The 24,792-nt window shown below is 31.8% G+C and overlaps 2 protein-coding genes across 4 annotated transcripts; one reads left to right on the forward strand and one right to left on the reverse strand.

Annotated features, from left to right (window-relative positions):
* Window positions 1-2,164: 2,164 nt before the first annotated feature.
* LOC119611153 lies at window positions 2,165-4,268 on the forward strand. The gene has a single exon (XM_037966647.1). It carries the CDS (start codon window positions 2,200-2,202, stop codon window positions 4,126-4,128), a length of 1,929 nt encoding a protein of 642 aa, XP_037822575.1. The 5' UTR covers window positions 2,165-2,199; the 3' UTR covers window positions 4,129-4,268.
* A 3,684-nt stretch (window positions 4,269-7,952) lies between these two features.
* Window positions 7,953-23,505, reverse strand: LOC119611150 (eukaryotic translation initiation factor 2-alpha kinase). 3 transcript variants are annotated; one of them, XM_037966643.1, is made up of 6 exons: window positions 23,184-23,505; window positions 22,545-22,959; window positions 14,495-15,248; window positions 14,255-14,434; window positions 13,227-14,189; window positions 7,953-12,463 (listed from the first exon to the last, which is right to left on the reverse strand). In XM_037966643.1, exons 2-6 carry the CDS (start codon window positions 22,835-22,837, stop codon window positions 11,009-11,011), a joined length of 3,645 nt encoding a protein of 1,214 aa, XP_037822571.1. In that variant the 5' UTR covers window positions 22,838-22,959; window positions 23,184-23,505; the 3' UTR covers window positions 7,953-11,008. The 3 variants fall into 3 exon arrangements, with proteins under 3 accessions (XP_037822571.1, XP_037822572.1, XP_037822570.1); XM_037966644.1 differs by having other exon boundaries at window positions 23,375-23,502; XM_037966642.1 differs by having other exon boundaries at window positions 22,545-23,505.
* Between the last annotated feature and the right edge of the window lie 1,287 nt (window positions 23,506-24,792).

The raw sequence follows: 24,792 nt of genomic DNA on the forward strand, positions 1-24,792 counted from the left end.
CGTTCGTTCTTTCTTTTCGTTTCGTTCGTTCTTTCGTTCGGTTCGTTCGTTAGTTAGTTAGTTAGTTAGTTAGTTAGTTAGTTAGTTTGTTGTTACCCTGTTTTTTTCTTTTTCTTGTAGTAGGTAGTGTTCTAGATAAAAAGTGAATGTTATTTTTAATTCAATATAAACAAAAGCAGTAAAAAGAAACATAATTTATCGCCATTAAATAGCAACACAGAGCAAACCAATTAAAAAGGATTTATTTTTAATGCTGACCAAAATTTGAATAATGACGAACTGAGAATTGAGAATATATGTATGTATGTTTGTCCTTTAGTCCTTTTGTCAAATTTGTGGTTGTGTTTTTGTGTGTGTATTGAATGATAAATTTATTTTTAACTACCACAAAAATATATGTCCTTGCGACTGTTAATACAAGTGCCCTTTTACTTTTTGCACAAAAAATTTTAAAATGTTATTTGATTAGATTAGAAGCATGACAAAAAAGTCAATCAATTTTGTATGCTTATGCGTTCGTTTTTTTTTTTTTTTTTCTCATTAAACAATTTTCTTGTATGGAATTCTCAGATAGTGTTGTCTTGTGGATAATGTCTTTTCAATACTATTTCTATGCAAATTAGTCTAGAGAGTTAATTTAATAAGGCAACAAACAAATATTCTTATATACATACATACATTCATACGCATAAATGTAAGAATAAACTAGAAAATACATTTATGTAGTGCACTCTACACTACAATCAGAGCGAATATTGGGCTCAAATTGTATTCGCGGTAATTTGGTCAAACACTAAAATAATATTTTGTAAAAAAATTAACCAAATAGTCTTAGTCTAGTCTAGTCTAGTCTATAGTCTAGTCTATAGTCTAGTCTATAGTCTAGTCTATAGTCTAGTCTATAGTCTAGTCTATAGTCTAGTCTATAGTCTAGTCTATAGTCTAGTCTATAGTCTAGTCTATAGTCTAGTCTATAGTCTAGTCTATAGTCTAGTCTATAGTCTAGTCTATAGTCTAGTCTATAGTCTAGTCTATAGTCTAGTCTATAGTCTAGTCTATAGTCTAGTCTATAGTCTAGTCTATAGTCTAGTCTATAGTCTAGTCTATAGTCTAGTCTATAGTCTAGTCTATAGTCTAGTCTATAGCCTAGTCTATAGTCTAGTCTATAGTCTAGTCTATAGTCTAGTCTATAGTCTAGTCTATAGTCTAGTCTATAGTCTAGTCTATAGTCTAGTCTATAGTCTAGTCTATAGTCTAGTCTATAGTCTAGTCTATAGTCTAGTCTATAGTCTAGTCTATAGACTTGTCTATATTCTAGTCTATAGTCTAGTCTATAGTCTAGTCTATAGTCTAGTCTATAGTCCAGTCTATAGTCTAGTCCATAGTCTAGTCCATAGTCTAGTCTATAGTCTAGTCTATAGTCTAGTCTATAGTCTAGTCTATAGTCTAGTCTATAGTCTAGTCTATAGTCTAGTCTATAGTCTAGTCTATAGTGTAGTCTGTCTATAGTCTAGTCTGTAGTCTAGTCTATAGTCCAGTCTGTAGTCTAGTCTATAGTCTAGTCTATAGTCTAGTCTATAGTCTAGTCTCTTATCCTTGGAGTTACCTCTATATTACCGCTAAAAATGAGTCAACGGGGTTAAATCAATAAAAATTTTAGATCGAATATTTCGAAATATTTGACACAAATTTTTAAAACATAAATAATTTCTTTTTATTTGTTTTGAAATCTACACCCAAAAATGCTACTTCACTACAGATCAGTATCTCTAACGAATAAAAAATTTCTATTATAAACAATTATAAAATGTACCTTGTATAATAAAACTTTTAACAACTAAACGACTATCAGTCTATCACGACGTCAAAATCATATATCAAAAGTCACCAAAGTGATTCACGCGCCACAGACTCTTTAACTGTAAAAACAAATGAAATTGATATTTGCACAAAATTATGTCCATATGTAGATTTTTATATTTATTAAAATTTTTTTGCAAAGGTCAATTTTTGTTTTAAATATTTTGAATGAAACATTTCCCCGCTTATCAATTACACAAAACAACAACAAAAAAGTGCTTATCAGCTTAAAATGTTTTAGAACTCGTTTTGCTAAAAAAATCCAATGAATGACAATGCGAGAATAGTATTTTGCAACATTTCAATAAGTGAACAACGTAAACGCTAAAATCGAAAAACATGAATCGAAAAAATTTTAAAATGAAACTCAAAACGAGAAATGCAATTATTGTCGTTGTATTTTTGATATTAAACTCTAATGCAAAAGTATTGAATGCAAATGCTAGTGCACAGAATTTCACATACATTTATCGGAATTATTTGAGAAATATGATCAATATTGTAGATCATAATGAGCAGCCATGTGAAAACTTTTTCCAACATGCTTGTGGTAATTTTGAAAATTTCCAAAAGGGCATAATAACAGGGAACGAAAGTGAAGAGCAGGAGGATATTTGGGAAAGTGATCAAGTTATTGAGCCGTTTCTTTATAATAAACAAGATCATTACACCTTCTTTGAAACACATAAAGAAAACTTCAATACTGTACCTGGTATGTTAGTACGCAATTTATACGATCTCTGTAAGAAATCTCAAAAAAGTCCAAATGAAAAACGTAAAATGTGGTTACGAATGATAAACGATATACCCTTCTTAAAGCATGATCATGATCTTTTGCGGAAATGGCCATTTTTGGAATACCAGTGGCAGAAGTATCGGCAACAGTTGGATTTGAATTGGCCAGCTTTGGCTGCAGAATTTAGTGCTCATGGCATGAATACATTTTTCAAAATATACTTTGCCGAAAATGCTATATACGTTACACCAAATGATGATCTTCAATGTCTGGATTTTAATGATTTTAAACAGAGTCTAGTGACCTTGCTGGGACGTCGTAAAGATCAAATAGCCGATATTATAGGAGGAGAACTGTGGCTGTTGTGTCGCCAACTAAAAGGTGAAGTGACCATTTCGGGGGAAATAGATGATATCGCAAATCTCTTAGTAGACGATACCATGAGTGAATTCTTTCAACGCTTATTTCCACGTCTGAATTTTACCGAGTTGGAAATTGAAAATGCACGTAAAATTATGATATCCACCGATAAATTAAGCGAGATAATGTCTCTACTGCGCTACACTAATCCACGCGTAATCTATAATTTTATACTATGGCAAGCTTATCAGCAAATCGCCAATATTGAAGACTGCTTTTCTTTAGCCGAGGAATTTGACAGTCTTTTGCAAGTGGAATACTGGAATTGGTATGCTTTTAACGCACATTTTCGTCGGGAGGTAGCATTGGCCTCGTATCTCTTTCACACCACCAGATTTCAAAAGCATTATCGGGAAACTATTATGAGCTCGTCGGTTGAGCGTCTTTTTCAACACCGCTCAGAACGCAAAGATTTGAATATTGAAAGATCCATTAAAAAGTATGTCAAACAATATTTAAATATGGAAACATATACATTAACCTACAAATCGGAGTTCTTTACAAATGAAAAACCTACATTCTATTCATATCTTTTGGAATTACGTAGACTCAAATTGCGCTACGAATTCTTAAATCCCTATAAGGACACCGATGATTTGCACTTTTTCCAAGAGTTTATTAACTTTTCTATTTTATTAGTATACCGACCTCGACTTCACTACTTCGCCTCGTATGATCGTGAAATGTGGCAAAATTCTAAAATATTAGAAAATTCAGATGGTTTTTATTCAGCTATCGATTGTTTAAGTCATCAAACCTCTTTAAATATGGAAGATTTTGATATATACCAAGAACTAAGTATGGATCAGGTTAACGATATCTTTAATTTTTATACTGCTTTTATTCAGTCACTGGCAGATTATAAATTCTGGTTGGAAAGTGAAAATTTCGCTATTGCCGAAGATTTTATATTGGAATATTTTAAACTAGATTCAATGCGTGTTATGTTCTATGCTGTAGCTCAACTGTTTTGTGGTCGCAACGATGCTAGCTATAGTGCATTAATTAATCGTAGTTATATGAATATGCCGGAGTTTCAAGAGGCATTTAAATGCAAGTCTATTGATGCAATGAATCCCATAACAAAGTGTATGATAAATCAATGTTTGTGAAGTTGTGATAATCTAATTTCAATGGCAATTTTAAAATATTTATTTATAAAATAATGTATTTATACGAAATAGTGTGTAAGGATTTTAAAAGTAAGATAAAAATGTATTAAAGGACGTTAATAAATTAAATACGAAACAATTTATAAATAGGTAAACAAATAGTTTTTATTCCTAAAGATCAAGGACCTTACGAAAACTTATATGCCTTCTTTAACGGAACCAGAAAGAAAATCTCATTAGCTGAAATTTAAATTTATCAATAAACGATACGATATAGCTTTATTAACAATAAGTGAAGTTCTAGTTTAATTCTAGTTCAGTTCTAGTTCAGTTCTAGTTCAGTTCTAGTTCAGTTCTAGTTCAGTTCTAGTTCAGTTCTAGTTCAGTTCTAGTTCAGTTCTAGTTCAGTTCTAGTTCATTTCTAGTTCAGTTCTAGTTCAGTTCTAGTTCAGTTCTAGTTCAGTTCTAGTTCAGTTCTAGTTCAGTTCAGTTCTAGTTCAGTTCTAGTTCAGTTCTAGTTCAGTTCTAGTTCAGTTCTAGTTCAGTTCTAGTTCAGTTCTAGTTCAGTTCTAGTTCAGTTCTAGATCAGTTCTAGTTCAGTTCTAGTTCAGTTCTAGATCAGTTCTAGATCAGTTCTAGTTCAGTTCTAGTTCAGTTCTAGTTCAGTTCTAGTTCAGTTCCAGTTCTAGTTCAGTTCTAGTTCAGTTCTAGTTCAGTTCTAGTTCAGTTCTAGTTCAGTTCTAGTTCAGATCTAGTTCAGTTCTAGTTCAAGTTCTAGTTCAGTTCTAGTTCAGTTCTAGTTCAGTTCTAGTTCAGATTCTAGTTCAGTTCTAGTTCAGTTCTAGTTCAGTTCTAGTTCAGTTCTAGTTCAGTTCTAGTTCAGTTCTACTTCAGTTCTAGTTCAGTTCTAGTTCAGTTCTAGTTCAGTTCTAGTTCAGTTCTAGTTCAGTTCTAGTTCAGTTCTAGCTTCAGTTCTAGTTCAGTTCTAGTTCAGATCTAGTTCAGTTCTAGTTCAGTTCTAGTTCAGTTCTAGTTCAGTTCTAGTTCAGTTCTAGTTCAGTTCTAGTTCAGTTCTAGTTCAGTTCTAGTTCAGTTCTAGTTCAGTTCTAGTTCAGTTCTAGTTCAGTTCTAGTTCAGTTCTAGTTCAGTTCTAGTTCAGTTCTAGTTCAGTTCTAGTTCAGTTCTAGTTCAGTTCTAGTTCAGTTCTAGTTCAGTTCTAGTTCAGTTCTAGTTCAGTTCTAGTTCAGTTCTAGTTCAGTTCTAGTTCAGTTCTAGTTCAGTTCTAGTTCAGTTCTAGTTCAGTTCTAGTTCAGTTCTAGTTCAGTTCTAGTTCAGTTCTAGTTCAGTTCTAGTTCAGTTCTAGTTCAGATCTAGTTCAGTTCTAGTTCAGTTCTAGTTCAGTTCTAGTTCACTTCTAGTTCAGTTCTAGTTCAGTTCTAGTTCAGTTCTAGTTCACTTCTAGTTCAGTTCTAGTTCAGTTCTAGTTCAGATCTAGTTCAGTTTAGTTCAGTTCTAGTTCAGATCTAGTTCAGTTCTAGTTCAGTTCTAGTTCAGTTCTAGTTCAGTTCTAGATCAGTTCTAGATCAGTTCTAGTTCAGTTCCAGTTCAGTTCTAGTTCAGTTCTAGTTCAGTTCTAGTTCAGTTCTAGTTCAGTTTAGTTCAGTTCTAGTTCAGTTCTAGTTCAGTTCTAGTTCAGTTCTAGTTCAGTTCTAGTTCAGTTCTAGTTCAGTTCTAGTTCAGTTCTAGTTCAGTTCTAGTTCAGTTCTAGTTCAGTTCTAGTTCAGTTCTAGTTCAGTTCTAGTTCAGTTCTAGTTCAGTTCTAGTTCAGTTCTAGTTCAGTTCTAGTTCAGTTCTAGTTCAGTTCTAGTTCAGTTCTAGTTCAGTTCTAGTTCAGTTCTAGTTCAGTTCTAGTTCAGTTCTAGTTCAGTTCTAGTTCAGTTCTAGTTCAGTTCTAGTTCAGTTCTAGTTCAGTTCTAGTTCAGTTCTAGTTCAGTTCTAGTTCAGTTCTAGTTCAGTTCTAGTTCAGTTCTAGTTCAGTTCTAGTTCAGTTCTAGTTCAGTTCTAGTTCAGTTCTAGTTCAGTTCTTTCTAGTTCAGTTCTAGTTCAGTTCTAGTTCAGTTCTAGTTCAGTTCTAGTTCAGTTCTAGTTCAGTTCTAGTTCAGTTCTAGTTCAGTTCTAGTTCAGTTCTAGTTCAGTTCTAGTTCAGTTCTAGTTCAGTTCTAGTTCAGTTCTAGTTCAGTTCTAGTTCAGTTCTAGTTCAGTTCTAGTTCAGTTCTAGTTCAGTTCTAGTTCAGTTCTAGTTCAGTTCTAGTTCAGTTCTAGTTCAGTTCTAGTTCAGTTCTAGTTCAGTTCTAGTTCAGTTCTAGTTCAGTTCTAGTTCAGTTCTAGTTCAGTTCTAGTTCAGTTCTAGTTCAGTTCTAGTTCAGTTCTAGTTCAGTTCTAGTTCAGTTCTAGTTCAGTTCTAGTTCTAGTTCAGTTCTAGTTCTAGTTCTAGTTCTAGTTCAGTTCAAGTTCAGTTCTAGTAAAAGTTCAGCTCTTGTTCTATAAGTTGGTAAAGGTTGAAACTCAAAGGCGGTTTAGAAAAAATTACCATCTATATCTTTCCAACCACTTTTTTAAAATATTTAACTGATCTTGCAACATGTGGGAATATTCCGAGAACTGTAACAGTGTTTGGTACGGATCCGCTGTGATTATTTGGCATAATTTCGGCAGCTCACCAAACTCAATGTTGATTTGATGCAAAAAATTTCCTTTTTTGTCTTTTTGACAATATTTCGGACATGTTTTCTCTCGGCTTCAATTCGCGTAGAATTTGTTTTTAGATGAATCCTGCTGCTTCCAAACTTTTTAAAATTGCTGCTTGCCTCCCGAATATTTTGCAAAATCTTCTTAAGTGTAACTGCAATATCCATGGAGAAAACCCCCCATGTAATGGTATTTGAACTTTTTTTGGACAAAATATCCACTTCTAAACTGCACAAACCATATCCCGCAAGTTGAATGTATTTAGGATATAAACAAGTTTTATAAGAACCAAAACATCTCCTGCAACTATCATGAAGTTCGGTCTATAATTGACAATATATAACATAATAATTAGAACTCTCCAGAAATATAATTTTCAAAAATGTTAGTTGGCGACAGCAAAAAGAACTTTAAGTTTTCATGAAAACGACCAGCTTAACTTTTTGAGCAGTACTTCATTTCTGGATCAAATATCTGTATTATACCTTTAATAAAACCACATTTTCATATAAGTTTTTATAATAGTTATAAATTTTATTCAATGAATAAAATTTTATTCTCATTCAATTTAAATTTAATTCACAATTAATTCATATTAATTCTGAATTTATTGACAAACTATCTAAGCATACAGATACTTACTATTTTAATGTTATAATAAAAAATACAATCTTAACTATGTGATAAAAATCTTAAGATAAATCTCTCTCTTTTTAAATAGTTTACAAAATGTATATATATCGTTTGGGCGATCAGTTTATGGAACAAAAATTAACTGACGGCAACAAACGAAAACAAACGAATAAAAAACTTAAAACTTAGATTAGTTGTCTTTGACTTGCGATGATTTTCAAGTTTAAAACTTAATCAAAACGCACAAAACAAAAAATGTAATGCAATTAAACAGGGCTAGGAAGTTTAAAATAGTTAAAACTTATAACTTAAATATAGGCGTTTGATTTATAACTTTTATAAGGAAGCAAAAGTGTGTTTTTTTCATGTAATTATGTTTAAGGTTTGTTTGAGCAGTTTTAATTAGTTGCTTCCTAAAACCCCTTATTAAATGAAAAGTAATGTTTTACATACAAGAAAACAAACGAAAATATATATTGCTTTTAGGACAGAATTAAACAGACTTCACCTAAGAAACTTAATACTAAAGTTTTATGCTAAAAATCAAATTAAAGCAAACAAGAAGTATTTGAAAATGAATATGAACTTATCAAATAAATAAAAATGAAATAATTAGTATAATGTTAGAATTGTCAATGCAAATAAATATTTAGTTTGATAAAGAAAACACACTTGCTGTTTAATTTAAGTGAAAATAAAATGCAAAGTGTTTTCTTCTTCGCATGATAACAAGTGTTTTAAGTTTAAAAGCGTTTTTTCTTTAATAATACAATGTGCAAGAAATAACAATACAAGGATAGTAATAGTTTGTAATAATTATAAGGTTTTAAGAAAGGTTTTAAAATATAATTAAATTGGCTTAAAGTTTGTAACAGTTTACATTGACATTTATCATAGCACGTTAAAGTTTTAAAAGAAATAGTTAAATTTATAGAAGATTGTAAAGCTAAAGAAGAAAGTAAATATCATTAGAAGGGTTTAGTTCAAAAGAAAAGGTTTAATTAATGAAAGTTTAAATGGCAGTTGTTTGTTTAAGGTAAAAATTGTTAGAGGCAAGTGGAGGAAAATGATTTAAAAAAAAACATTAATATACGAAAAGTTTAATTTACTTTTTAAAACAGATTTTATGTTAATGTTACAAAAATGAGTTATTTTTTAAGAAAATATTTCAATATTAGTTTAGTTGACATTCTAGACAGTTTTAAAAGTTAAAAATTTTTAAAAATTTTGAATTTGAAAAGTTTTTATATTTCGGCTCAAGGTCCCCCGGGGGTTGTAACAAAATACCAGAGAATTTAAGTTGTTCTTATATCAACATTTATGCAATTATTGTAAACTATATTTTTCACTTTAAATTTTAATCAAATCGTTGCTAAGAGAACAAATCTGGCTTTTTTTAAGCAAATGACCCCTAAGGGCACAACGGATTGCAAATCTATAATTTAGTTTTCAAATAAACTGGAAATTTACTAAAAAAATATTGGAACTTAAACTGCCTGCAGGATACAATAACCGATTTAGACAATTTCGAATTTTAACGAAATTTTTGAAATCGGGAAGAATTTATGTTCCCTGAAAAGGTCCCCCGAGGGTGATAATGTTACAAAAATTTGTTGTTTTTTAAGAAAATATTTCTATATTACAGTTTAGTTTCCATTCTAGACAGTTTTACAGGTTTAAAATGTTTAAATTGGAGAAGTTTTTATATTCCGGCTAAAGTCCCCCGGGGTGTAAATAAAAATTTTAACAAAAACATGAAAAATTCAAATTGTTTGTATTTTGAAACTATTGAAAACGTTATTTTTGAATAGAAATTGTAATCAAATCCTTGTTAGGTAAACAAATCAGGCCTTATTAGGCAATCGACTTTAAAGGGCACAATGTATTACAAACCTACAAATTTGTAGCAACTTTAACAAGAATTTTAACAAAAAATATTATGAACTCAAACTGCCTGCAGGATACAGATTAACATTTTATTATAAAGTGGCTCAATAGAGACCTCCCCCTGGGGACTTTTTGATCTTTAAATCAATAGTGAAATTTAACTTATTTTAACGGAATTACAAGGAATTACAAATTAAAATTTTAACTAAATTTTTAAACTTTTTAAAGTCGATAAGAGTTTACTCTGCGGCTAAAGGTCCCCCAGGGGTCCAAATAACATTTTAAACTAAAACACGAGAAAATTCAAGTTGTTTTTAAAGCAAAAACTATACGAAGAAAAATAAATTTTAATCAAATCTCTGCTAAAAGAACAAATCCTGCCCAGCAAAAAAAGTGTGGAAAAAGATGTAGAATTTTCATCACAACTAGTAACCCGAAGTGCTTCAAATTCAGGTGAAAAACCTATGAATTTTACATTAGCGTGTCATTGGAGGGATGTTGTTCATTTTTGACAACTTTGAACTAAATCTAATCTTATCTTTAGAAGCTGTAAAAATCCGATATTTGTATTTCAAAAATAAACCACATTCTTTTAATGAAACGCTTATGTAAATTTCATTGGTTTTCATCAAAATTTGAAGTACTTCGAATATGTTGTTTGTAGTGACTTTTCTACATCTCTTTTCTCATTTTTAAATGTGTTTTAATTTGTAAGTATATGTTTGGTTTATAAAGATGTCGTTTGTAAAGTATGACATCAATTATTTTTTGCTGGGTATAAATTTCTACCAACTTAATCCTGAATTTTACTAAAAGAAACGGAACTCAGGGATACAAAGTCCAATATAGATTCGAATATATATAAAATCAAGCTTTTTACTCATAAACAAGGGATTAAACTTTAATTTATAGCCTTTGGGAAAGTCGAAAATATGTTATTATACGGTTAAAGTCCCCCGGGGGTTCTAAGAAAATTTTAACTAAAACACTCGAATTGCTTTTAAAGAAAAAACTTTGGAAACTATATTCTATAGAAATTGTAATCAAAACTTTAGTAAAATAAAAAAACTGACCTTTTTAAACAGAAGACCCTAGGGGTACACAAGCCTAAACTCAATACCTGCAATTTTTAAACTTAAAAAATTACTAGATTTTAAAAGGCAATAATATGGATAAAATATAAATCCTTCAACAGCCTTTCCAATTCAATTTCAGAAAATTCTAATTGAACATTTCTGAAATATAATAAAAATTTTTCTAAAAATTGAATTAGAAACTTCTGAAATACAATTGGAAATGTTATAGTAGAGAGATACTAATAAAACTTAAAAAATAACTTTTTTAAAACTAATGAAATTACCATCCACAATAATTACACTAAATGCAAAACATTTTCAGTAATTATTAAGTATTACTTCAATGTTAAATTGACATATTTCTTTCTTACCAACTAACTGATATTTACTTTCATTCCATCTAACTTATACCAGCACAATCTACTTATATAAATTAACTTACATACGTCGTATGCAATGGATGTGTGTGTGTGTTTTTGAGTTTCTTAAAATTATAAATAAAAATAATGTTTTTGTTTAAACAAATGACTTTTTTGTTATTCACAGCTACTAAATGTACGGGAACGACTTAAACGTCTAGCTGCAGCCGCTAAAGCAGCAGCTTCGCTATCACCTGGTAAATCAGGTAATTTAAGGATTTCATTAAGTTGCACCTTAAGCTCATTGGTGGCAGGACGTTCTTCGGGTTTAGAGGAAAGCATTTTCTTTAACAACTCATATTCCTTGGGATGTTGTGGTGGGAAATCTTTTGGATAAATGCCATCACGTAAAGAACGTAAGGTTTTAATGCGTTCCATTTCGGTACCGAAATAAACCAACAGTTCGAAGAATATTAAACCCAAAGAATAAATATCCACTTTATAGTCGTAGGGCAGGCCACGTAATTGTTCGGGAGACATGTACAGGTGAGTACCCACTTGTTGGGTATGGCGGGCACATGAGGGCAGACCCGTATTATCACCGCATTTGGTAATCATATTTGGTATATCGGCCATATCGGTAACCAGACCAAAGTCACCGATTTTGATTTGACCCTCTTGGGAGAAGAAAATATTACTGGGTTTGAGATCACGATGTATAAGACCCTTGTAGTGTACATAATCGACAGCATCTACAATTTGATGAAAAATACTGGCTATAAAGTCTAAGCGATCTTCACGTTTGTTATCGCGTAGCCAATCTCTTAAGCATTCTTTGCGACACAATTGCATTTGTATATACAAATAGACTTTATTTTGTTGGGGTTTAACGGTCATTTTGTTATTATTTTCACCATAACTTATGTCTAAAGCCAAGTCTTGGGGTCGGCGCTTTTTGTTATAAACTTCCTTAGTCTTATTAGAAGTGGTAGACTCTTCTTCCTCCTCCTCTAAAACGGGCGTTGATTCATCACCTTCAACGGAGCGCACAAATTCAATTTGAAATGAATCAGACAATTGGCTATAGTCAATATTACGTCGACCACGATTTAGATTCAATTCTGTGCTATTTGTTTGTATATCAATCGATATAGCATCGTTATGAGATTTTTTCTTTATACCATTTTTAGTTATTTTAGTTCTATTTGTAATATCATTCTCCGTAGAAGTATCATCATCGTCATGTTTCATTGCCTTTGATTGGGATTCCGAACGGAATACAACACAGGAATCACTATCTTCATCGTCGTATTGATGCTGATCACGCATAGCCAGGGAATCAGATTCAGAACGAAATATTACACAAGAATCCTCATCTTCTTCGTAATCATCATAATTACCATTACCATTGCATTTATGATCAGAACTACAGGCTGTAGAGGCCATACTTTCCATCCAAGTTTGCAGTTGTTTCTTTTTATCGATATTATTGCCCTCCAAGTAATGGGGAGTTGGAAATGTTGAATGAGTTTCGGAGGGTGTATCAATTTGTATGGATGTTGACATTTCGTTGGCCAACCATTTGTTATCCTCCACCTCTTGCCAACCTGGTGGTGGTTTTTCTACCCATGACTGCAATTTGAAAGATAGATTGAAATAAGTTTTGTTTAAAACGTTAAAATAAATCATAAGTTTTTATATCCGGTCTATGGACTAGACAACAGTCTAGACTATTATCTAAACAACAGTCTAATCATTTGACGGGACAATAGGTTAGTCTTTTGACTTTTTTTATAAGACAATTGATTTGACTAGACAATAATCTATTCTATTGACTAGACAGTAGCGTAGTCTATTGACTAGACAATATTTTAGTCTATTGAAAAGTCTATTGACTAGTATATTGACTAGACAATCTATCGACAGTCTAGTCTATTGACTAGAAAGTAGTCTAGTCTATTGACTAGAAAGTAGTCTAGTCTATTGACAAGACAGTATTTTAGTCTATTGACAAGTCTATTGACTAGACTATCTATCGACAGTCTAGTCTATTGACTAGAAAGTAGTGTAGTCTATTGACTAGGCAGTAGTCTAGTCTATTGACAAGACAGTAGTTGGTATTCTAGTCAATTAACAAGACAGTAGTATAGTCTATTGACTAGACAGTTGTGTAGTCTATTGATTAGACAGAAGTCTAGTTAATTGACTAGACCGTTGTCTAGTCCATTGACTAGACAATAGTATTGTGTAGTTTATTGACTATACAACAAGACTATTCTACGGAGTAGACAGTGATCTAGCCTATTGTCTAGACAATAGTCTAATATTTTGATTGGACAATAGTTTAGTAGCCCATTTACTGGACAATATTTAGCCTTATGTTATTTTAACCCACCTGAAAGTATCTAACAATATTCTGATGTTCACAATTCGCCAAAGTCTTGACCTCACGCATAACTCGCATACGAGATTCCTCCTTATTGGGCAAAGTAATACGCTTAATGGCATAACTACAATCATCCAATTTATTTTTTGCCTCAAAGACAACACCAAAACCACCACGACCCAAACAACGCTGCAAATCGAAATCACTTTGGAAACGTGAAGTAAAATGTTCACCCGAATTAGAGGTAGATTCCGATAAAGAACGATGAACATTACCGGAACTTTTGGAATTTGTATTAGTGTGTGTTGTATTGGTGGTGGGGCCTAAAAGGGCTGCTGTGGAGGATTCAGTAGCTTCAATACCCGAAGGCACTGGTATATGACGTTCAATGACTACAATTTGACGTTCACCACGATTGCGTTGACTTATTAGAATGTTAAGTAGTAGGGCAGAGGTAAAGGCCACTATAGCCAACTCCTTCCACCAAAACCATATGGATAGTATAACAACTTTAATGGGAGCATCAATATCGTCAAGACTAAAACCCAAATCATCATCGATGGTATGATTATTGTTGCTGGTATTGTCAATTTTCTTGTCATCAATGGCTGGCAGTTCTTTTTTGGTGGTAGTGCCGCACATATCATCTTCAGTATTGGTGTTTTCCAGTTCATCGCTAGTATACAAATAGAAACCATTGCCATTGACATATTCCGAGGCATTAAGTACGGATTGGGCTGACAGAGCAAAATTCTCATCATCATAAGGAACCAATTCATTGCCTTGTATTTCTTTTGAATTGTATGAACCACCTGCCCCTATACGTTGTTCATCACTGTGTTGATAAATAATCAAAGAATTGCTACTGGCCGCTATAGGACGCCAGGGAATTTTGGGTAATCTGGTTTCTGTAGTAAGTTGTGTATAAAGATGTGATTGATCTAGTATCTCTTTGCGCAAATGTATGGATTCCTGAAGGTTATATAAATTATTAAATAGAAAATTGATTATTTATAGATCATTAAAAATAACTTTACCTGTATATACAATTGTCTATCATACATGCCCACATAGATTGAGGGATTTATATTGGGTAAAGGCATTTCAAAAATATTATCATCTTGATTCCAAAGCCATTGTGCAGAGCCAAACATATCAATTGCCTCTAAAGCATCAGCCGGACCAATTTTCCAAGCACTTACAATAGGATGATCAAACTGCAAAGTGATTGTTTATAATTAAATTTTTTCAAACTTTAATTTTGTCTCAAAACATACCTTATATTTCCACAGCATAACACTGGGCTCCAATTTGCTAAAAGCACATATAACTCCTTCTGGAACTATGACTTTTATATCCAAATCTAAAATGGCCATTTCCAAATTGCTAAATTTGCGATCATGACACTCAGCAGGTCTTATTAAATCCAATTCATGTTGACCCACACTGAAATTCCAACGTTCTACTCCCGTGCGTGTCTCTACAGCCCGTACTGTCTGAGTTTGGCGTCTGACAACTATAACATCGTCTATCAAAGGATCATGTTCTCTCACATAACCATTGCCGTTAATATCATCTTTCTTTAGATTCTCCTCATCTTCTACAATTATATCATCATCTTCCTCAACAGTTTTGGTAGCATTACGATTTTGAAATTCAGCATCGGTTGAATTAACACAACCATTCATGGAACATTCATATAACAATTGTCCCGTGCGTGCTGATACACCATAAGTACGTGTCTCTTTGCCACCAGATATTACCAAATCATCAGAAAATTTTGCCGACGAACTGAGTAAATTATCGGTAGTTATGGGTATAGGATCAATAGATTCGCCATCGAATTTATAAATACCTCCGCTCAACGAAGGTATCATACGTACAAATTGTCCATTATTAGTCAATTCTAAACGATGTATACTCGAGGAAATCAAAGGTCCTGGACCGGTAGGTATACTCCAGCGTACTTTACCACTCTTGGTAATGTCCAATGCTGTAAGACGTCCATCCAAAGTGGTAACGTATAATAGTCTAATAAAAGATAAAAAAAACATTTTCAAAGAATCATTAGAATCATTTTAGTAACTTTTTTAATTGATTAATCAATATATTATTAAAATTACAAACTTTATTATAAAATTCATTAATATTGCTGAACCCATGCTGCAATTATTGTTTATATTTGTTGTGAAGTCCAAATAAAACTAAATAATATATATTATATATTGAATTTAATTATACGTTTAATGAAAGTATTCTCCCAAAAAAATAAATAATAAATAAGCAAAAAAATAAATAATAATACAATAAATATGTAGATAAGAAAAGATAAGAGGAAATTATATTGTTTAATACAATCGTAAATACTAAATGTAGATCTAACAAATGCATTGTTTTTCTACGTCATATTAGAAAATACGTCTAAAACTTTAGTTTATTAAAAATCTAGTAAACAGTTGGTTGCTGTTATACGATTTGTGTAAATATTACAATATTCCGTAACTTAAATTTTTTATAATTGTGAAATTGTTAAATTAACACCAATATATCGTTTTTTAGTGAATAGTTCGGTGAAACGTGTGCATCGAACTTTTCGCTAAAATCAGTTTCAAATCTAATTTAATAAAAACACAATTTGAAATATATTATATATAAGGTTATGTCGCATTTAACAATTTCACTATAAATTCATCCTTTTTTATATCCGTTATCATCGGTAGTATGTATATAATTTAATTTAGGAACTTTATAGAGGTCGATAACGTTTGTCCATCTGCTTTATAGTTAGTGTCTGCAGATATCTTCGGAATGTAATGATTTCCAGAAGTTTACTATTTAAAATGAACAAAATCAGATCATAAATAACGGAGATATAAACAATATGTAAACTTTTCATAAGTAGAAATTTGTAAACGATTTTGATCTATATAGGAAAGGTTATTGGGAATAAGGAAATTATAATTGAAATTCCCGGTAAAAGCCCCGGATTATAAATTTAATATTTTTATAGTTTTCTGGATATATCTTGAATGCTATTTGCTAAAGGGTGGAGTATTGGTGGTAGAATTCACCAACAGCAGCTATACTTGAAACAATTTATCGTAGGAGTGAGTTTATCTTAAGGATATTCACAGAAATAGTTTCTCGGGAGGTTTAATATTCTGGCGTGAAGCATAAAAGGTTTGTGGCCACTATAATTGTGTTTCATAGCTGAGATTTTAGAAGATATGTATAACAAGGCTCATTATCTTCACCATTTTACAGGAGGCCTATATTGACCACCAAAATTGCCGAGTTTTAACAAAGCTACCGGTTATTGTAACCGATTAGCGGTGACGGGACGTTCTTTCCTGTAAATATTCAATTAATTAATTATTACTAATGTCATGTGATGTTAATGAAAGCTGAAAAAAATGTGCCGGTCTTAACCATAGGTTTATGGGATTTAAGTTTGTGGGCCTATGAGGACAATTAAAGAGATGCACTGTGTCATGAGGCTCTTGGAGACAGGCAGGGCATCGGTTAAGGATGCCTGCAATAACTCATTCTTGGTAGCAGTTGAAAATACTGCTCCAACCAGCTCTTAAATGTGAGAGTGTTGAACGAGTTTGCTGATTATTGCCTCTCACTATCCCAAAACGCGGGTGTATGTTGATTTAAGACTTTATTGCACATTTAGCCGTTAATGGTGCCATTTGGTGGAATGCTTTCTGTGCGTTTATTATCGACAATCTGTCGACGTCAGATGAGATGACGCCCTGGATGTCTCTAACATAACGTCGAAAGTGTGACCGAATGTGTCGAGGGGGGATCTTTCATCAAAATTTGGTGATGTTCGAATGTTATGCCACTAAGAATTGTCTAGCCAGCAACACATTATGTTGCCTGACAAACAGCATACTGGTTTCCTCGTGGTTGTCTTATCTATGGCCGAGGAGGTAACCGCGACTGCTTTTAGGACTTTATTTCTTTATTTCACTTTATGGTTGATGTAGACGGTGTGCGAAGAGAAGAGAAGTAGGCTGTCAAAGATTTCCCCTTAAATTTTCGGGTTCTGAATCGCAGTGATACGTCTACTTTTGACTGAGATGTTGAGTCACATGAAGTGAATAGTGACACGGTTGATTTGTATGTTGGTAACTGTAATTCGCGTTCTTGAAAATGGTGGACGATGATGGCCAGATATTGGGATATTTTGGCACTTACATATGTCGTAATATTTACGCCAGATGAGAAGCTGTCGGTCTCTTGTCCTGTTAGGAAAATACCATTAGAATCCGCAAGAGTATCCGGTACTGCCATACTGTGGAATGTTTCGACATCTCTTTTGTTTCAGAGACATCAGTGTAAATCTTTTACGGCCCATCATGGAGGATTAATTAAATCTCCCCTGGATTGTATTAGAACAACAAGGAGAAGTTTAAAGCAATGAATGCCTTGGGCATGCAATAATCAATATTAACCGGTTGTTTTCCCAAACTTTTAAAATTATTTTATAGATCACAAGAAGCATAAAAGGTTTTTGGTCACTACAATTGTGCTTCATAGTTAAGATTTTAGAAGATATGTATAACAAGGCTCATTATCTTCACCATTCTACAGGAGGCCTCCATTGACCACCAAAATTGGGCATGTAACTGCTTTTACGACATGCAATAATCAATGTTAGCCGGTTATTTCCCTAGACTTTTAAAATTGTTTTATAGATCACAAGATTTAAGTTTATATTATTTTAAGATTTTCAAACATTAAAGCATTATACCCTCCCACTTTGTAGGGTATACCCACTTTAATATAAGCTTTTATACTGACAGTTTTCTAACAAAAAATATTTTGAAGAGATTAAACAGTTGCGATAAATAATGATGACAAACATAGAGTAATAATAGAGCTTTAAATGTTTATATTAATTGCCATGTATCTAGTACTTATTTTAGTAATTATATTAAAACTAACAAATAAAATAACAATAACTGACATCTGACATTTTACTATTAACAGAAACTAGATAATAATTAATTATTATCAATATTTTATATTAAATTCAAAATATTTTGACTATTTAACTAATATTTAGTATTAATAAGTTAACAAGTTAAGCGCTACTTTCGAGGTAGTGGTAATGTAGTTCCATTGGTAATTCTTCTTTTTATTATTATTCCAATATGTAAACATTTCAAAAGAAATATTGAAGATTTGGATTCTTCAGAAAATAACATCATTAATAAATATACCGATAAAAGTTAAAAGTTCGATTAAATCACGCGATTTCAAGTTATAAACCCAATCTCCCAAAAAAACGCAAAATTAAGTTGTAGAAATAACAAACGCTATGACAAATTTATATATACCATTCCCACAAATGTAAGGTGTATAATAAATTATTGTTTATTTATTTTTTCTGGCTGCTCATTATGCAATAACTTTTTTAATCTACAATATACATATCTTTGTAAAACAAAGAAGATACAGAAAACATATAGAATTCTTAATGGAATTAAAAAAGAAACATTTAATAACTTGAAATAAAAAGTTACAAAATTTTACTCTCAACAAAATTCTCTAACTAGTAATTAAATTTAAATTAATAGGTTTTCATTTAACAAAAATATAGACACAAGTTTGTTATCAGAAAAAAATAACATTGACATTAGTTATATTTTTAAATAACTGACAATAAAAATATGAGTCATAAGTAGAAGGTAAACAAAAAATACATACATACATACATACATACATACATACATACATACATACATACATACATACATACATACATACATACATACATACATACATACATACATACATACATACATACATACATACATACATACATACATACATACATACATACATACATACATACATACATACATACATACATACATACATACATACATACATACATACATACATACATACATACATACATACATACATACATACATACATACATAATAATACAATTGTCTACACGTTAAATTCACGTTTATTTAATTTTTATAAAATGTGTTAATTTTTTCACTATCTTTAGTTTTCCAACAAAATAGAACACTTATTTATATTGAGATTAAACTAAAGATATTGTTATTATTTAATAAAAATTATATAGAATTTCATCATACAATTGAAAAAGGCATCCTTTATTCTAGGTTCTCATTTAAAAATACTCATTCTATACAAAAACAAACTTATAACCGCCAAACTGTGTCATCTTCATCATCACAGAAAAACAAAAATACTTTTATATAAGTTTGCGTCTGTCTAGCCTATAGCAGTGCAGGAGGGAATGAGTGTTATTGGTCTTACAAATGGTGTGATAAAAATTGTGTGTAAACTAAGCAGTATAAGCAGATATATACTCTCTCTATAATGTTTGAACATGTCTGTTGTTCATATCAAATAAGAAAAGTACACATCAGCTTTTTAGCAAAGCCGGTATTGAAAATTTAACAATAACAAAGCAAAACTACAGTAGAGAATTTGTACAAGGGTTTTATTATTTTATTTTTTTTTTTTTTTTTTTGGATAAAAAGAGGGGAATCGCTAATACCGGCCAATTAGTTTTGCGCATGGCATTGTATGTCGTCTTATCGTCATCAGCTGTTTATATTTATACTTATGGGAAGAACAAAATAAATATACCAGCAAAACAAAACAGAAATAAAGTAAAACAAGTAAGAGTGTCATATTCGGCCATGCCGAATCTTATATACCCACCATCAAACCTCGTTTGACTCGAATGAAACTTACTTATGTCGAATTTCATCTATATACTCGTATTTTTTAGGCCAGTTATAAGCGTTAAAGTAATTTTCTGAAGGGGACCTTATATATGGGGGTAGGGTCAATTATGGGTCGATCCTCATAAAATTTGGTAGACAGAATTTGGTTCGTATTAAATTTATTTGTGTCGAATTTCATCGCTACACTCGTATTTTTAAGCCATTAATGAGCGTTGCAGTCATTTTCTGAAGGGGACCTTATATGGGGGGTAGGGTCAATCATGGACCGATCCTCATAAAATTTTTTAGATAGATTTTGACTTCTATGAAACTTACTTATGTCGAATTTCATCGCTATATTCGTATTTTTAAACAAGTTATGGTTGTTAAAGCTGCTTTTCGAGGGGCCACTTGTATGGGGGCTATCCGAAAACGTGGACCGATATTGCCCATTTTTAATACCAAACAAACCTTACCTATAAGAAATATTTATGTGAAATTTCAACCCTCTAGCTCTTTCCATTGGGACTCTATCGTGCTTTCAACAGACAGACAGACAGACAGACGGACGGACGGACAGACGGACAGACATGGATAGATCGTCTTAGAATTTAATGAGGACCCAGAATATATATACTTTTGTGGGTCTATGACCAATATTTCGATGTGTTACAAACGGAATGACAAAATCAATATACCCCCCATCTTTTTTGATGGTGGGTATAAAAATAACAACAAATATAATAAACTAAAACAAGTGTTCCATATTTAAGTGGACGGACGATCACAATAATATTTTGAATGTTATTTAATTATAGAATGAAAACAAACACATGCAGTGCATATAGTATAGAAGACGGACAAATATAATATTATTCTAAATTATTGTTAAGAACTTATGATGTTTTTTTATGTAATGAATTAGTTTCTCTTTGATTTCCTGTAAAAGGAGAATCGAAATAAATACTTAAACTCAAATGAAATGGAAAAATATTTTCTAATAGTTTAAGGTCAGTAAATAGTGCTGACAAGGTTTGTTCACATTCATATAGAGGTTATTATTTGGGTTTGTTTTTGTATGTTGAAAGAAAGAAAATATCAGACATTTGCAAACAGTTTTTTTCTTGCCAGAGTAATGTTAATTGACTAATTCGTAGATTAGTCTATAAACTAGTTCATAGAATAGTCAATAAACTAGTTTATATGCTTGTCAATGGACAAGATCATTGAATTGTCAATATACTACTTCACAGACTATTTAATAGCCTAGTTTATAGACTAACCAACAGGCTAGTTCATAAACGAATCAATAGACTAGTCCATTGAATAGTCAATACTCTAGTCAACAAACTAGTTCATAGACTAGTCATGTACTAGTCAATAGAGTAGTTCATAAACTAGTCAATAGACGAGTTCATAGAATTCAATATGTAGACTACTTAATAGACAAATGAATAGACTAGTTCATAGAAATAGAGTTCATAGAATAGTCAATAGTCTAATTTATAGACTAGTCAATAGTCTAGTTCATATAGGAGTCAATAGACTAGTCAATAAACTACTTCAATAGACTAGTTCATATAGGAGTCAAAAGGCTAGTTCCTAGATTTATCATAGTCTATTTAATAGAATAATTTAGAGACTAGTTACTAGACTAATTCATAAACTTTTCAATAGACTAGTAAATAAGCTAGTGTATAGGCTAGTCAATAGACTAGATCATATAGTCAATGCACAAGTTCATGGATTAATCAATAGACTATTTCATAAACTATTTTATACACTAGTCAATAGACTAGTTCACAGAATAGTCAATATTCTAGTTCGAAGACTAGTCAATAGAATAGATAATAGTCCGTTAACTAGTCAATAAATTATTCAATAGACTAGGTCATAGACTATTCAAAAAATTAGATCAAACACTAATAAATAGACTAGTTTGGACACAAGTCAATAGACTTGTTCATAGACTAGGCAATATTCTAGATCATAGACTAGGCAATAGACTAGTCCATAGGGCAATCCATAGTTTATTCAAAAGACTAGTTCATAGATTAGTCAATAGATCAATAGATCACATCATAGTTCAAACACTAGTACATTTATTACGGAATTTTTTAGGGAAATTTTGTTTTGAATCAAAGCTTTTGGGAATCTCTGCCACAACCAACACACTACAAAGTAAATTTTAAAAACAAAACCAAAATTAAGTACTATTCGTATACAAGTTATTTAAATTGTTTAGATTGTTTTTATCACAATAGTTAGAATTAGTATTAATTAATAAACATACAAAATACCACATATTTATGTACGTATATGTATTTGCAAATAAACAAAAACAAATTTAACTAGAAATCTTGTTCATGTGGAAATAGAAGAAAGCAAAAAATAAAATAAAAATAGATAATTATTCAACGGATATGCAGAACAAAACAAAAATGTAAAAATAATAACAACACAAAATAGACAACCTTTAAATGAAAACAGACAAACACGCACACACGTACATAAAGAACATAAAAATTTAAAACTACTAGAAAATTCCATTTGAAAATGTGAGCCTCAAATAATAAGATAAAAACTGACATGAATTTACCTTCTGCCAATTGTCCTTTCATTGGATTCATCGCAATACGGTATCGCAGGTCGATTTTTGGTTACCAGCTGACCATTGTTATCATTCACAGATTCAGTAGTTGCGGTAAGAGAAGGAGGTGCAACTGGTATGCCGTTTTCAAGGGATGGGGTCGATGGTGATGATGATGTTGTTAATGTAGGTTCAATGATAGAGGTTGCTGCAGCAGCAGCAACAATTGATGCCAACATGGTGAGATGCAAAAGTGATTTGCGACAGTTGCGTACCACATTCAAATCATGTTGAATGCCCATAGTTCTTCTTCCGACAACGGTTTGAAATTTTGTAGGCCGTCGTTGTCTCCTCCACGAAGAGACAAATACAACATTCAAAATTGTTTTTCTTCGTTTAGCAGCTGACTCGTTTTAGTTTGCAACTATAAGAAGACAACAATAATCACACACTATCACTGAGAGTATTTATTATTAAAACGCGCGATCGATCACAATAATTAACCAACACAGTGGAGGAGTAAGGAAATTTAAGTAAAAGCAATTATGATAATTTGAAGAAACGCAAGAATATTGTTGTTATTTTTACTTTTTTTATAAACTTTTTCTTTATTCTTAGTTTCGTATGCGTTTTGTCAAATCAAATTACGTGTATGTGGGAAAGAGCAAAAAAGCACGAAGACGGAATGTTAAAATTGGAAATTCGTTGTATTTGTACTTTGGAGCACCCATCAAAAACCACGACCACATTAAAAAAGACGTCGATTTTGTCAGTGCTCTTCTAGGCATAACTTTATGCTTTTAACAAATATAACACTATTGTTTTACTATTTTAATTACAATTATAAACACGGCAGGATTATAATATTCAATTTCGTTAGGTTAAAATTTTTTAAAACACTTTTTCGAAAGCAAAATCGTAAAAGAAGAACGTCTTCGACAAATTCAGAGTTTCACAACTAATGAAAAGCACAACATGTCAAATTGACAATTTGTCAATATGTTTAGGAAGTGTTTGGAAATAAGAAAAATACAACCATGTTCGTGGTGAAATTCGATGAATTTGTAATTGTTTACAGTATAGGTTAAAAATAATATTAATATGTTTTAAGAATTTTAAATATTTGTAAAGTTTTTTTTATTTATTTTTAGAATAGATTTTTATGTATATAGACTTAATACATTTCTTTGAAGTTCAATTTAATATTTTTTTCTATAAACCAATCTCTCAATTAACGAAATATCTAGAAATGTCCAGGCTAAAATGGATTGTCAGGATGAGTAGATGGGGGAACAGTTACACTTTATACCTGAAGCTAAAAAATCTCATCCGCTTTTAATCAAAAACATCAGGTTATTATTTCGGACCAAGTTTTTTATAGCAACGGTATTAAACCCTGGGGAATCGTCCCCATGTAGCACAGTGGTATAGCAAAAACAGGAGCAAGCGTTTAAGTTTTGAATTTGGCCCACAGCCTACAGAAATTTTCAAATTTGTTGAAGTTTTGAAAAAATCAGAAAAATTAGCTTTTCGGTTTGGCTATCGAAACTATTTTACAAAATAATTAAGAATATATTGAATAACTGACATATTTGAAGTTTGATAAATATATTTGAAAGATTTTAATATGCCGAATGTGTTGTAGCCCTCACTTCATAAAACCCGAATTTCGTATTATGCCAGTCTTGTAGTTAACGAGCGATATTTTTATACCCTACATCACTATAGTGGGGAGGGTATTATACGTTTGTGCTGATGTATGTAACACACAAAAATATTGGTCCTACACCCACCTTTAAGTATACCGATCGACTCAGAATCACATTTTAAGTCGATTAAGACATGTCCGTCCGTCCGTCCGTCTGTCCGGCTGGCTGGCTGTCCATGTAAACCTTGTGCGCAAGTTACAGGCCGCAATTTTCAAGATAATTTGATGAAATTTGGACCAAGCATCTTTTTTGGCACAAGGACGAAGCCTATTGAAAATGGTTGAAATCGGTCCATTATTTCACCTAGCCCCCATACAACCGTACCTCCCGATTTGGGCTTTTTATGCCATAATTACGTCAAATATACTATTATCTCTCTAAAAATTGGCACAAATAAGTTTTATATAAGTATAAATGACACTGCAGATTTTCGTAATGATCGGCCCTTATTTGACCCTAGCCCCCATTCAAACCCCCCTTCAAAAAATGTCTTAAACGTCTAAAATTGACTTGTAACCATTTGTATCGCAATGAAACTCAACATAATT

Source organism: Lucilia sericata, unplaced genomic scaffold, assembly GCF_015586225.1.
Source record: "Lucilia sericata isolate MDLA Ls3-8-SP2 unplaced genomic scaffold, ASM1558622v1 Contig001377F_arrow, whole genome shotgun sequence".
Lineage (NCBI taxonomy): Eukaryota > Metazoa > Arthropoda > Insecta > Diptera > Calliphoridae > Lucilia > Lucilia sericata.